The 14126-nt window shown below is 45.9% G+C and overlaps 1 protein-coding gene across 1 annotated transcript; it reads right to left on the bottom strand.

Moving 5' to 3' along the window:
- Positions 1-2261: 2261 nt before the first annotated feature.
- On the bottom strand, positions 2262-14108 carry GFI1B (growth factor independent 1B transcriptional repressor). The gene is made up of 7 exons (XM_075112056.1): positions 13605-14108; positions 8208-8336; positions 6519-6665; positions 5699-5961; positions 5285-5422; positions 4646-4811; positions 2262-4179 (listed from the first exon to the last, which is right to left on the bottom strand). Exons 2-7 carry the CDS (start codon positions 8320-8322, stop codon positions 4001-4003), a joined length of 1008 nt encoding a protein of 335 aa, XP_074968157.1. The 5' UTR covers positions 8323-8336; positions 13605-14108; the 3' UTR covers positions 2262-4000.
- Positions 14109-14126: the final 18 nt, after the last annotated feature.

Here is a 14126-nt window from a genome sequence, read left to right as displayed (position 1 = left end):
GGCTGGATGGCCAGGCCCAGAGAGTTGTGGAGAACAGAGCTAAATCCAGCTGATGGCCGGTCACGAGCAGCGTTCCCCAGGCCTCAGGGTTGGGCCAGCCTTGTTTAATATCTTTATCAATGATCTGCATGAGGGGATCAAGTGCACCGTCAGTAAGCTTGCAGATGACACCAAAATGGGCGGGAGCGTCAATCTGCTCGAAGGCAGGAAGGCTCTGCAGAGGGATCTGGACAGGCTGCATCGATGGGCCTAAGTCAACTGTATGAGATTTAACAAGGCCAAGTGCCGAGTCCTGCCCTTGGGTCACACCAACCCCAGGCAACGCCCCAGGCCTGGGGCAGAGAGGCTGGGAAGTGCCCGGCGGAGAAGGCCCTGGGGGTGCTGGCTGACAGCCGGCTGGGCATGAGCCAGCAGTGCCCGGGTGGCCAAGGAGGCCACCAGCCCCCGGGCTTGTGTCAGCACTGGGGTGGCCAGCAGGAGCCGGGCAGGGATGGGGCCCCTGTGCTCGGCCCTGGTGAGGCCTCACCTCGAATGCTGGGCTCAGGTTTGGGCCCCTCGGGACAAGAAGGCCCTTGAGGAGCTGGAAGGGCAGCGAAGCTGTTGAAGGGTCTGGAGAACAAGGGTGCTGGGGAGCGGCCGAGGGAACTGGGAGTGTTTAGCCTGGAGAAGAGGAGGCTGAGGGGAGACCTTATCGCTCTCTGCAACTGCCTGAAAGGTGTTTGTAGCAAGGTGGGAGCTGGTCTCTTATCCTAAGTAACAAGCGATTGGATGATAGGAAATGGCCACAAGTTGCATCAGGGGAGGTTTAGGTTGGATATTAGGAACAATTTCTTTCCTGCAAGAGTGGTCAGGCACTGGAACAGTCTGCCAAGAGAGGTGGGGGAGTCACCATCCCTGGAGGTATTTACACATCTTGTGTAGACGTGGCACCTGGGGACATGGTTTAGGAGACATGGGGGTGTTGGGTTGATGGTTGGAGCTGATCATCTTAGAGGTCCTTTCCAACCTTAATGATTCTATGAAATATAAGGGTAAGGCTGATGCTGTCTCCTGTGGTGTAACTGCTCTTCAGTAGTCTCTGGGCTCAGTAACCAGAGTAATGGTGAAAACAGCTTTCTGCCCTAGAGTCCTGGGGAAATAAGACAGGACTGGGGTGATCTGTGCCTTGTTAGGAGGGAGAAGCAGGCTGGAGAAGCACAGCTTTAGAAAGAAGACCCCAGTCACCCATTGAAGGTTATACCTTCTCTGTACCATGGAAATCAAAGATAGGAATGGAAATCTGATGGACACAGTAGCCCTTGTTCAGCAGGTTCAGAAGAACCAGCTGTCTGATTTGTTTTTATGAGTGGTTTTGCAGGCAGTCTTGCCATGTTGTTGATCAGTGTGTGCCAGCGCTTCCCTCCACAATGGTCTAAACTGGGGAGCTTCAAATAAGTCAGACGTACCTGCTGTCCCCAGGACACAGACAGGGAAGTCTGTGCTGGTGTGTCTATGTGTTTTGGGGCTGGAGGGTATTAGCTCCTGGGCAGTTCAGATGCTGATATGCTCTTTAAATATTTCTGAATAATAAACAGGGTTTGAATTTTTGGCAGCAGCTTTAATAAGCTGAAATTACTTTGCCTTGAGTAATGCTTGTGCATGTGTACGTGTGAGTGTTCACACGTGTGTGTGCACCTGGTGTCACAGTCAGGACCTGGGGACCAGCTCCCAAAGCCCAGTTCTGCCACAGGGTACACATGTCCCTTGGAGTCCCTGCCCTTATCAGGTTCTGGCATGACCAAGGAAAGGACAGCAGAGTTTTAACGGGGACTTGGATAACACTGTCTGCTGGTCAGACAACCAGTGGCATCTGATGTGGTTGTAGCTGCACAGCCCTCTGCTCTGGAGAGCTGACTTGCTCCCTGTCTGGGGCTCTGCACAAATCTGGCTCTGAAGATGAATGTCCCCTGATCCCAGGCTTTGAGTGTTGTTCATGGCTGTTCTGCAGTCAATAGACCCCCATCCCTTGAATTTGTCATCTTTCATATAAGTTTGGGAGCCCTGTTCTGCAGATGAATTTCCATCTTTATTTTCCCTTGAACTATATGGGGCAATGCTGTGCTCTTTCCCTTCTCCTTTGCCCCTCTATCCTCACTGCCTGAATCTTCAGAGCCTTGTCCAAGCCTTTCTTGAAATTGATGTTTTTAACATGAAATACAGTGTGTTAGCCCAGTTACTAAGAGGGAAGAGATTTATCAGATAAATCCCAGCAGGCCTGTACATGTTGTCACTGTCTGGTATAATGCAATAAGAATATACATTAGAATAAGTATAAATATATATTTACAGTGTACAGGTAAAGCCAGGAGTACAGACTCTGTTTTGAGCTTCCAGAATGCATATTAATGACTAACAGCTTAGGCACAGCATAAAATGGGTGAGTACGTTTTAGGTCTTAGTCAGGAGAATGGCTTTGGATTTACAGCAGTGTAACAGGGCAGGACAGACATCTTCTCTCCTGACAATAAATGAATTTTCCACTTGGACCGTTTCCTCGTTGCCCATAACAGCAGCCTTCCTTCATAAGCATTTGGAGTGAAATGGCTAGTGCCACAGACCGTTTTCCATGCTACTCACTGGTGTCATTGTGCAAGGCCATGTGTTCAGGGATGTAGTTATGGAGTGGGCTGTGCTCTGCTACAATGCTCCACTTAACTGAAAGCACTTGTCTTTTTAATGCTATAAGAGTACTTTGTCCTTCCTTTAAGAACTCAAGGGACTCCACAAACCTGGGTGAATGACTCCACACCACCAGGAGGGATGGAGAAATAAAAGCCCAGTGCAGTGACTTGCCAAAGGCTTTATAGTGAGAACATAAAGCTTGGAGGAGAACTGGCTCTTTACTTGTTCCAGTGCTTTGCTTCAATCCCTAGACCTGGAAGAAGGAGAAGGAAATACCACTGCTCTGTTTGTATAATATTTGTGAGGTACTCACATACTATGGCAATGTGTACAAGCTTGGTCACTTCCTCCTTTAAGAGAGTGGCTGGAAAGCAGAACTCTGGCCCTTGACATTGATATCCAACAGCCATTCCTGGCCGTGCAGTGACACAGGATTGCCCAGGACAGCTCTAAGCCAGTATGTCCAGCATGCAGTGAAATATTGTGGGACATACCAGCCTGGATTCCAAGAGCAGCCAGTCTCTCTCACATGGTACTGAGACATGGGGCTTATTAGCTTATGCCTAGTGCTGGGGCATGGCTCTTCCTGGAGCTCATTTGGCTGTCACTAACCCAGGGATCTTTGCAGAATGGTGCTTATGAGGAATGCATTTAGCGACCCCTGTTACCAGCTAGGGATAGGAGCTGTTTTTTCAGTATTTTCCTCCCACTCCAAGCTAAAAATACAACGCAGTTAACTTGTCATTTGATCACATTAAATGCTCTGCTGAAAGAAAACGACTTTAGGTGTCTGTTGCCAGAATTTATGACCTGGGCAAGTCTCTGCAGAAGCCCTGCCCAGGTTGAACACAGCTCACTGAATGCAATCTATTTGCATGCCCCAGCCTTATCTTCCTAACCATCAAAGCAGCACATGCTTACGGCACTAGCTTGGCACAGATTGTTGCTGCCACTGGTCCAGGAGCTCCCACCTCACTGCTGGTCAGTCTGATGAACTGAATTCTGCATGTGGTGTAAATCTCAAGTAATAGTGACCTTGGAGGAATTCCTTTGGATTTGCAGTTGAGCAGGTGATGTCAGATCTGGGCTGGTACCTGTTTTAATTGGGAAGTGAGAGGTCCCACAGGTGTCTTTGTCATCTACTGGGATGTACAAAGCCCTGGGGTGCCAGAACATCCAAGCCAATGACATGACTTTGCTTGTCCCCAGGGGATCATAGGAAGCTATATGAGCTTTATGAGGTGGGCAGTCTCACGCTGGATGGAGATGCTGGGGAGAGTCGTCTTCCCTGGAGCATGCACTGGCAGTGGGAGCTCCAGCAAAGGCCTGGAGCCATCCCTCACTTGAGACTGTGTTGGGTCTCTCGGTGCCTCCGTAGATCCACCTTGCGCTGGAAGCCCTTGGCACAGAGCTCACAGCTGAAGGGCTTGAAGCCAGTGTGCTTGCGGCTGTGAGTGATGAGGTTGGAGCTCTGGCTGAAGGCTTTGCCACATACTTGGCATTTGTGGGGCTTCTCCCCTGCAGAGCAGAGAAAATGGTAAGAAACACTTTGACGGATGAGAGGGGGGAGGTAGAAATGCTCTTTAGCAGACTGAGACCTGACTAGCTATGCTTGGGCATCAGGGTGCTGCCAGCCCAGTTGTCCTGCTAATGTGTCTGCATTTTGATCCAGCACCAGGGTGTGAGAACCAGAGGCAGTCCTTGCCAGCTGTGTGGCCCATGCCCTGTCTGTATCCAGGGCTGGGTACAACCATGACATGCACCGGAATCTGGTCAATAACCACCTCCCTGTCACGCAGAGGAGGTCGTGCATCTGAGTGATGTTTAGACCTTCTACTGTCTTACTGTGCAGGGGAGAATGTCTTTCTAGTGCCTCTGGACACTTATCCCTGGTCCAATACCTCTGTGTCTGGGGACTATGTGTGTGTACCAACATGATGGACTCTAATTTGCATTTGCTTATTGGCAAGATTTTTTTTCTCACCAGTGTGGATGTAAGTGTGTTTCTTCATATCCGACTTCTGGTGGAAGCGCTTGCCACAGTATTGGCAGGGATAGGGCCGTGTGTCTGAATGGATCAGTAGATGAGTGGAGAGGGTGGAGGAACGTTTGAATGTCTTCCCACACATCTTGCACTCAAAACTTCTTTCCTGTTAGGGAAAGAAAATCACAGGATGTCTGTGGCTGCAAGACATGTGACAGAGCTTGAAGAGGGTTAAGAGTGTTGAGAATAGTAGATTTGATAAGCGAATCTCCACGGCTTATGGACTGATATGCTAGGTGCAGTACAAAGAGAATGTGGGGAGGGTTTCTTATGGAAATGGATTACATCTTGTGATCCAAACTCCTGCACCCTTTAGGAGGAGGCAAGGCACAGAAGAACCAGTGGCAACGATCCTTCCCTCCCATACAAGGAATTCTCAAGGGCACTCTGAGACTTGTAAGACCAAGATCTATGATCTAAGCTCTTCAGAGCTCCTATCATTGTCATTGGGTGCTACGGGGAAGCCATTGCATTTGTAACCTAGGAAATGTCACTTCGTTTATAATGGAGTCAGCAACAGCTAAGGTCCAAGTATTCATGAGCTCTGGAAAGCTGGCTCGCTGGAAACATGCTACTCACCTGGGAGTGAATATTGGTGTGCTGCTCCAGGCTTACAGCATGTCCAAAGGTTTTGCCACATACTTCACAAGCAAAGGGACGGGTCCCACTATGAGACCTTCGGACATGGACCTCCAGTCCATGGGGAGTGGAGAATACCTGCAAAACAAAATTCCAGTGATTTTTTGACATGAGGCAGCTGTGTCTCCACCTCTTTTTTTTTAATTCCTTCTCTTTATTTGAGCCTTCCCTCTTTTGGGCCATGTGAACTGCATCATTCCTAGCGCCCTTGTCCCCAGTCAGGAGAACGAGTAGGTACCTGTTTTGAGCCACATGAATTGCACTTTGGTGTAACCCAGTGAAACACTGATGTATGTAATGAAAATCACTCCAGGCCCACTCCCCCTCCGTCGCTGAGGTTCTCCTGTGACACACCTTGTTGCACTTCACGCAATGGTAGGTCTCCATGTCTGAGGAGTAATGCATGCTGTAATCCAAAGGAGGCTCGGTGCTTGGCAGGAGATGGCTTCCATACAGGCTAACTGGGTGCTCCAAGAGGGCTGACTGCATGGTGGAAGACATCTGTTGGTAGCTGTATGGCAAATGGAAAGCATCCCAAGAAAAGCCGGTTTTGTAGAAGGTAGGGGTGCTTCTCGTGTTAATGCAGTCTTTGATCTGCAGACCTGGGATGGTCATATCTGGGTTTGCAAAGGAGAGGGAGAAGTGAGTGTCATGCTGTTGCCTGCAGCTTGGCACCAGTAAAAAGGTTCCCCAGGTACCATTTGCCCATTTAATGTCCTGCCTGACCTTGGGAGTTGCAGCTGGTAACTCCTCCTTCTTCCATTCAATCCTGATCCCCATACAAAGTTCCTATGATGACTTTGATTTCAGTCTGAGGAGATTTTTAGGGAAGTGGATTCTAAGGGAATATTAACCCCCCCACTAGGCCTGCTTCAGGCGGTGTTTGAGCACGTATCATGTGGCTACCTGCCTTGACCCATAGAGCACCAAATTGCATTAGTCCTTCAGATTTGGATGATCGCGCATTGGGAATGATAGCGTCATCCTTCAGGGAGATGCTGATGTAGACCAGAATCATGAAGTGAAATACAGAATGCTCTTGATGAGCTTTTCCTGGGACAAGTTTGACCACTGAAGTCAAAATAAGAGCTGCCATTTACTGAAAATCTGAACCCATTCATAGTTCCATAGCCAGCCCAGCCCTCTTTTGTAGTTGTGGTCTTGGGTAACAGACCTTGAGCTGAAGGGCCTGGCAGCACCCTGCTCAGGTACTGGACAGGGACACTTTCTTCTTTCAGTTCAGATGGGTCCTTTTCTTGTTTCGGAACCACGCATTCTAGGTCCTGTTTCTTGATGTCCTCTGGTGTCTTGTCTCCTATGGCTGTAATCACACAGTAGAGTCACAGTTAGTCTATTCTAGCTGTTAAGAGAAGACACTATTAAGATGGGGTTTGTACTTATGTACGAACTCATGGTTGGATACATGAGCCCATGCTCAGTTCCCTGAATAAGTGTGGAGTGGTGCAATCCGCACAGCAATCAAGGTCTGTCCATTGCTGATTAAGGGAAATTCCAAGCAGAATGAGATAGGCAAGGTAGAGGGGGGCAGGAAGAAATTATAGGACACTTGATACCCTATGTAGTTAGAGAAATTTAACCCTAGAAGGCCGTATGTCTGTAAGAATAGTTTCCCTATTTAAAACCACTTTCATTTGTGCAGGTAACTTACAATCACTAACTTATTAACCTCCCCACCCCTTGCCTAAAAGAGTTTGGTATTGTTAACCTGAATTTATGGACAGCAAAGTGGGGAAGCAGAGAGGGGAGGTAACTGCTTACACAGTTGCAAAGGTGACCACAGAGCCTCTCCTCCTCCTTCCCACACTCCCATTTCTCCACGCTTGTCCCAGCCCTTAAAGAGACCAACCAGTGCTTGTTAGAAGTAGATTTTATAGTAAGAATCTAAAATGGGCAGAGGTTCAATGCATGTGCCTCCTTTCTGCTGGAGATAGGACTGGGCTGCTGAAGGACAGTATTCATCTGTTGTCCAAACTCTTTCATTCTCCAGAGACAACAAATGGCCAAAGGATGATGGCAGGAATTGAAACTAAAATTTAAATGTCGCCTCCTTTCTTTTATCAAACTTATCAGAGGGCTGGACTCTGATTTGATGGTCAGGGCTAGAACAAAGGGTAAGTTGATCCTAGATTTGAATAAAGAAAATTTGAATGGTGCCTGACGGAAGAAGATAATTGCCCCAGCCCTGCCACTGCATGGATGGCTGCGGGAGAGCATGAACAGGCGCAGAGGGAAGACAGCAGGCAGAGACAGAAGCAGCATTGGATTGTGTTAATACGGCATATAGCAGCCAGCCCTTCACCTGTGAGGGTGCGGAACTCCCTTCACAGTCAGTGTTGGGGTATCACTAGTATCTTCTTACTCTAGCTGTAACCATCCTTGCAAATCATTGGGAGGAGGTAGTAACACACTGAGGTAGAGAAGATGTAGGTCCAGCGAGAATGTGGACAGTGAATATAGCAAGCTGGAGACTGAAGTGGCAGAGTTGTGAGTTTGTAGAAGACTGACAGACAAGTGCAAGCTCTTTCCCAACTGTTAGTTGCCTGAAGTTGGCCATCTTTCCCAACAGCGACCAACTCCACACAGTGATCTTATATTTCAAATCTCCCCAGCAACCCAGCAGGAAACAAAATGAGGATCTAGATTCCATTTCAGTGGGACAGTGTGGATTTGGCCTAGAGAAAGAGGGTAAACAGTGGGGAATCAGTTTTTCCTTAGACTAACATCCCCATGTGGAAACCCTTAGTTGTTCTTTGGCTCACTCATCCTACTCCCTTAGCTTGCCTACTCAATTATTGATTTGCCCTGGTGTATTCTTACAAGCCCGGTGGATGGATTGACTCACCAGTGAAGGGAGAGGTTATTGGATTCCCTGTGAGTATAGGCAGGTCATCTTCCACAAAGCGGTGTTGATGATAGGTATGAACCTTTTTGCTCTTCACCAAAAAGGAACGTGGCATTTTCCATTCACTTCCTGGGCAGAAACACAGAATAATGGCAGGTAAATCTCTGTGGTTTGGGGGGTAATTTCTCATTTGTTTCCCAGCACATCAGCTCTGTATGCAGCAGTGATGAGAATTAAAACTGGGGAGACAGAGAGTTCACCTCAAAGATTCCTCTACCCAGTTGAAGAGCAGGGAGTGCTTGCTTGGGGTTAGGTCCTTGATGGATCTCAACTCTGGGGAAAACACAGCTTTGGAGAGGGCTAAGCAAAATAATTTACTGCCAGATAGTCTCTGCCAATGAATGTAGAGATGGGACTGCAGATCGAAGATGGGGTTGCAGATTACCATATACCTCATCAAAATTACACTTCATAATCTACCCCTACGTTGAGGCAAAGGATTACTGCAGTCTTTACATTGTAGGTGGAGAAATAGAGGCATGCTGTGTTACAGTCCAAAACTGTTTCTGTGGCAAAGATAGACCAGAACGCAGAATCTCTCTTGTAGCTCTCTGCTCTGGCTACAGGACACCGTGTGCCTCTGACCTTACCCTCCCTGACAGGATGCAGTGGGGACCATGGGTGGAGATCACCCCTTTGAGAAAGGGTCTGCCTTAGTGTTTGTACCACACCTAGAAGAGCACAGACCCAAGCCATGACACGGGCTTCTCTGTCAAATTGCTAATAATTATAGAAACAACATCGGTAATAGAAGAGAAGCAGCGGAAAATCCCCGTGGCCATGGTGTGTGGTGGGTTTCCTTCTTGTTGGCCATAGCTCGAGTATTTTGTATTCTGGCTGACAAACAACAGTCAAGCAGAGGCAGAACAGAAGTGCTGGGTGAGAGAGGTTACCTTTTGGATCTGACTCAAATATCACAGACCGTTGCAATGACGGGTTAGGGACAAACATAAAATGCTGAAATTTAATCATACAAAATTCTCTTGCAATGCATCTGTTATCTTTACTACCCAGAACCCAGCCTGCCCTGAGCCCGCTCCCGTGGCTAGTAACTGCTCTCATGTAGGCAGGACAACAACAGGCTCAATGCTGTGTACGGCAATATCGCTGGTCCCTTATTTGCATATGTATTTGCATTTTCCCTTGTAATTGTTCAGGGTAGTAGCACTAAAAGCAAATCTTGCTATATTTCATATGAAAAATCAGCAGCAACTCCTGGCTCTCTGTTGATGGGAAAGTGCATTAAGTCAGTTTTTTCCTGAGAGCAGTTGAAGCGCAGCCTACTTATTTACTAAAACAGAACAAAGTTTGCTTCTGTTAAGTAGGAATGACCTGAAACATCTGTGTAAGTCAGGACAGAGCAGCGTGGGCTCCTGGAATCGTGAACAGCCAAGGATAGAAAAGGTCTGCTCCCTAGGGTTCAGAAGTGCCCGCACTAGCTCTACATGCTAAATAGAATCACATAGCGCAGCGGTGTTTTGTTTAAAGGTCCGACGGCCAGATTTAGAGAGGTGCCTATGGCTGCAGGTACATGCACTGTGGGACTCACGCAGCAAGGTCTGTTGTGGACAGGTGGATGGCCAAAGCCACTGTTGTTGGTGAGAGCCCCGCGCTCCCCAGCCCAGCTGCCTTCGGAAATGCAGTTATAGCTGTCTTTTTAAAATCTTGTCCAGGATTCCCACTGTTTCTTGTATGACTTCAGGGATAACTCTTTAGTGTCTCTAGCTATTTTTGTTTCTGAAATGACTCATCTGTTTTTCTTAATCTTTTTCCAAGAAATTTGCATGAAACTTGAGATGAATAAGAGAAAGCAGAGGCCAAGAGTAGATTTATTAATTTAATTTTAGAAAGAGGACAAAACAGTACTGAGAATGAACCATAAGCATGCCCTTGAGGGAAGGGACGCTGAAGCACATTGATGTATTTACTCTTCTGTAACTCTCTAATAAGGTTCGTTCTAAGGATCGTATCGTGTATCTCTGCCTGGCAAAAGGCTGCATGCACAGAAATACCTCCAGCTTGATACAAACATAGGCACGTTCTGTGATGGGCATAACCCTTCTAGCAGCGTGCTCTGCATAGCCTGTGCACCTCACTTCCCAGCAGAAGTGCTTAGCTCAGAGGTTCTCCCTGCTCTTGGTCAGTCCCAGATGGGGTATCTGTGCTCGGAGCCACACTCTGCAATATAGATGTGCCCCAAGTTAAAGTCCTGCTGCAAACCCTTGATACATGGAATTTCCACTCGTGTCAAAGGGATTTTCCCTTGTGGTGGGGCAGGACTGGGTGCACAATGGAGGGTATTCATACCAGTGAGCCTTAGACAGCTGATTTCTCTGCCTGAATTAACCAGTTAATTGCCCTGGGCTTCCTACCCAGTGGAGGAAGAGGCTCTGGCAGCGGGTAACTCTGAATGCAGGGTGAAAGCATGCACCCAGCAGTGCCTGCTGGAAGAGTCACTGTGCCCACTGGCTACATCTAGCCCAAGGCATTAGCCAGACAGCTTAGCCAGGTAAATTAGAGGACTGGAGATGGGTGGCATAAGCAATCTTGTGGTGTTTTATGGTAGTACTCATATGCTAAGTACACAAAGGCACTAAGTACAGCCCCTCTTTGCTGATGCCGGCTGAAAGTAGATGCACATGAACCAACAACCAACAGGAATTTTCTAGATGTGTTTGCCCCAGCGTATGGAAAAGACAAATTTGGTCCAGTATCTTGACTACTGATAAGGGCCTCTACTGAGCACAACGATCTTTAATGCACTACTGAACGTTACAAAAGGAAGTTACCTTCCCCCACGCCATTTTACAGAGAAAACAGGAACTGGGAGCCCAAAGCATAGTTAATTAACAACTGCATTGGACTGTCTTTGTGATTCACACACCCGGGTTAGAGGAAAGCTAGAAGCACAGATTGTGAGAGAAAAAAATACTCTCTCTCCTTGAAGCTCAAGACTATCAGCGGCAAGTGATCAGCTGCTACTAATGGCTAACTGTATTTCACAGGGAGAGCAGTGCTATGGACGACAGACCCCGCTACGTCTTAAAGTCACTGAAGCTTCCAAGAGAATTCAGCTTCAACCTTTCGGTAAAAATTAAACTTTATTTTTATGGAGTTTGTTCTTGCCAACCCCTGTGGCAGCAGTTTCTACCTTGACTGGCAAGTGCACAAGGGAGTTAATTTCTTGTGCAGGAGCACCCACCCAAAAGGGAAGTGTCGTGACATTTTTCTGATTCAATACAGGATATAAAATCAGTAGCGGGCTAGAATTGACATTTTTATTTGCCATTCATGTAGCTGTACAATAATGTAGCAATATGCCCTGAGGAAAAGACAGCCAAAAGGACACAAGGGAGAAGAACCTGCTTTGCTATTTTGGGTACCTGACTTGAAGCACCTTAGATGGGCTTCTTTTACCAGTTACAAATTCCCCAGTCCGATCTGAAAGCAGACCCAGCATTCGCGTGTTCCCCTCCTATGTTCAAACTCAAAGTTCCTTCATCCTGAGTGATGCTCTCTGGTGATTTTGCAGAGTATCACATGTAAAACTGTAATGTAATACTGAAACACTGGAGATTGTGCAAGACCAAATTAAAAGGGGCTTTTTTTTGGGGGGTGGTTTCTGACTTCAGGATCCTAATTTCACTTGATCCTATGTTCCTCATGAAGACCAGTATGCAAAAATACAGGATCAGGCCCTTTGATATAATTTAGAAGACATTCGTATTCTCACTGAATTAGATTACAGAGTTGTTCTCGCTGGTTTCTTCAGTGAGACAATTCATAACACAAAACACCGTATTGGGGCACAGGTGTTTGCAGGATTGTGCCACGCTGAATCAGGAACCCAACCTGCAGCATAAGTTCCATTCTAAAGCTGACTGTCATTTTCCTCTCAATTCAGGTAATCCTGTTTTTAAATTCACAAGGTTAATTGTAGAGATTAAATTCTTTTTCCCACTACACTCAGCACAGATGCTTAATTTTAACTTGCAATTGATATATGTCTTCGTGTAAGTCGATGAGTGTACAGTTCTAGGCTAAAAGAGGCTTATTTCCTACCCATTGCTTAGTTTATATTTAAATCTTAATAGCGTTTTTTTGTTCTTTCTGGCAAAGGTGAAGCTTCCAAAAATAAAGATTAGTTTGCCTTTCAGTAGCCTACATTTTTGAAGAAAAAAGCACAAACCAGAACACAGTCTGTGTCTGAAATTCTTAAGAGCCCAAACAAGAGGTTTTATGGACTCCTGGCTCTTTAAATATGAAGTAATATTCAAAAAGAATTTCACTTCTTTACAACAAAATACAGCATGTCTTCACTAGTCCACCCTTGCAAAAGTGGATGTACTTGGGGAAAGTAATTTGAATGTGGCTTTTTAAGTGGGAAAAATGAGCAGAACATTTTTAATTCCTGTGGTAAAACTGGGCAAATGGACATTATGGCAGGGGTAGCAAATTATGGCGGAAATTTTGTCCAAGAAGTGGAACGGAAATGCTGGTACATCTGTAGTATCTAGAAAAAAATATTTAGAATATAATTGCAGCATTCATTCTTTAGAAACTTCCTTTAGCTCCTAGTGATGCTGGGAGTGCCACCGGCTTTAGCAAACTTTGCCTTAGGCTTCCATACACAAATAGACCTATATCGTGCGATCTAACAAATTCCACATCCCCTTAACGTATAGATGCACTTACTGTGCAAACTCACAAATCATTTGTTTTCCTGCTTAATGTATTGAATCAATCTGGTGGTATATGAGGAGCGTCTATAAATAGCTAATTCCATATGTTGAAATTGTTACACTGATCAGCATACACTTAGAAAGGATGGAAAAATAATGAACTAAAAGATAGATTTGAAGCAAAAATCCTGAACAGGAGAGACTGAGTTCTCATCTAGCAAAATTGGTATAGATTAACCGATGTCAGCAGAGGTGTGCCGTTTTCTGAATTTAAAGGTCTGGCCCTGTAAAAGAGCAATTAAAAGGAAAAAATATAGTACACCCTCTCCTCGATGCTTAAGTCCAAAAGTCTACACCTGGAAACCGTTCCTGCTGCTGCATGGAGCTTGCTGGGACGCAGGTATCTGAGACCATTGTCACATCTCTTATATTTTGTTCTACTATTACCATTTTTACATGTGAGAGTGAAGTAAGTATATGGCTCATTTAAGGGAACCATTATCATAAAGGAATCCTCAGGACAAGTGACTTATGCGGTGGAATATGTTACATATTTGCAAACACAAGCAAAGAAGAAGAAAAAGCTTAGAAAAACATATCAGAGAAATGAGAAAAACAATGAAATTAATAGTGACTAGAAGAATAAATAAATCACCTGTTTGGGGGACTTTGCTTTACTGGATTCGCCTTGAAATCTCCCCAGACAAGCGAGACGTCGTCTTCTCTCTGGACTCCTCTTCCACTTTTTCACTTAGTCGCAGTCTGCTGAAATAGATACTTCTCCTTTTTTCTCTCTCTGTTTTTTTGCCCCTGTTCCCCTCCCTGATTTTTCAATCAGATTATTTGTGTCAAAATCTGGCGGTGAAGAAACAGCCAATAGAGAGGCAGAGCCCAGAAAGTATTTGCTTATCAAAACTTTCCAGGACTTTGAAAACTTGAAGAGAATTCACGATGCCCAGCTCGAAACCCTAGGGGCAGCACCCTTCACTTTCTGGGGCAGCTTAGCCTTCTGCAGGAAAACTCCTCTGTCATATTGACAAAGAGCATGACACGGTAAAATAATGTACCAAGCAGGCATTTGTTATTTTGTCTTTTCTTAAAAAAAAAAAAAAAAAAAAAGGAAAAGAATAGCTCTTAAGAAACCTGTATTTTTACACATATTCATCCACGCATCATA

Source organism: Phalacrocorax aristotelis, chromosome 17 (assembly GCF_949628215.1).
Source record: "Phalacrocorax aristotelis chromosome 17, bGulAri2.1, whole genome shotgun sequence".
NCBI lineage: Eukaryota > Metazoa > Chordata > Aves > Suliformes > Phalacrocoracidae > Phalacrocorax > Phalacrocorax aristotelis.
The sequence above is the reverse complement of the archived record's forward strand: the minus strand, read 5'-3'. Positions and strand labels throughout refer to the sequence as shown.

Excerpts from the sequence above, each read along its gene's own strand:
- GFI1B (XM_075112056.1), bottom strand. The coding sequence starts at position 8,322 with ATGCCACGTTCCTTTTTGGTGAAGAGCAAAAAGGTTCATACCTATCAT. Across the intron at positions 5,423-5,698 it reads ATTGCGTGAAGTGCAACAAG|GTATTCTCCACTCCCCATGG; the intron begins GTGTGTCACAGG and ends TTTGTTTTGCAG. Across the intron at positions 4,180-4,645 it reads ACACACTTACATCCACACTG|GGGAGAAGCCCCACAAATGC; the intron begins GTGAGAAAAAAA and ends TCTGCTCTGCAG.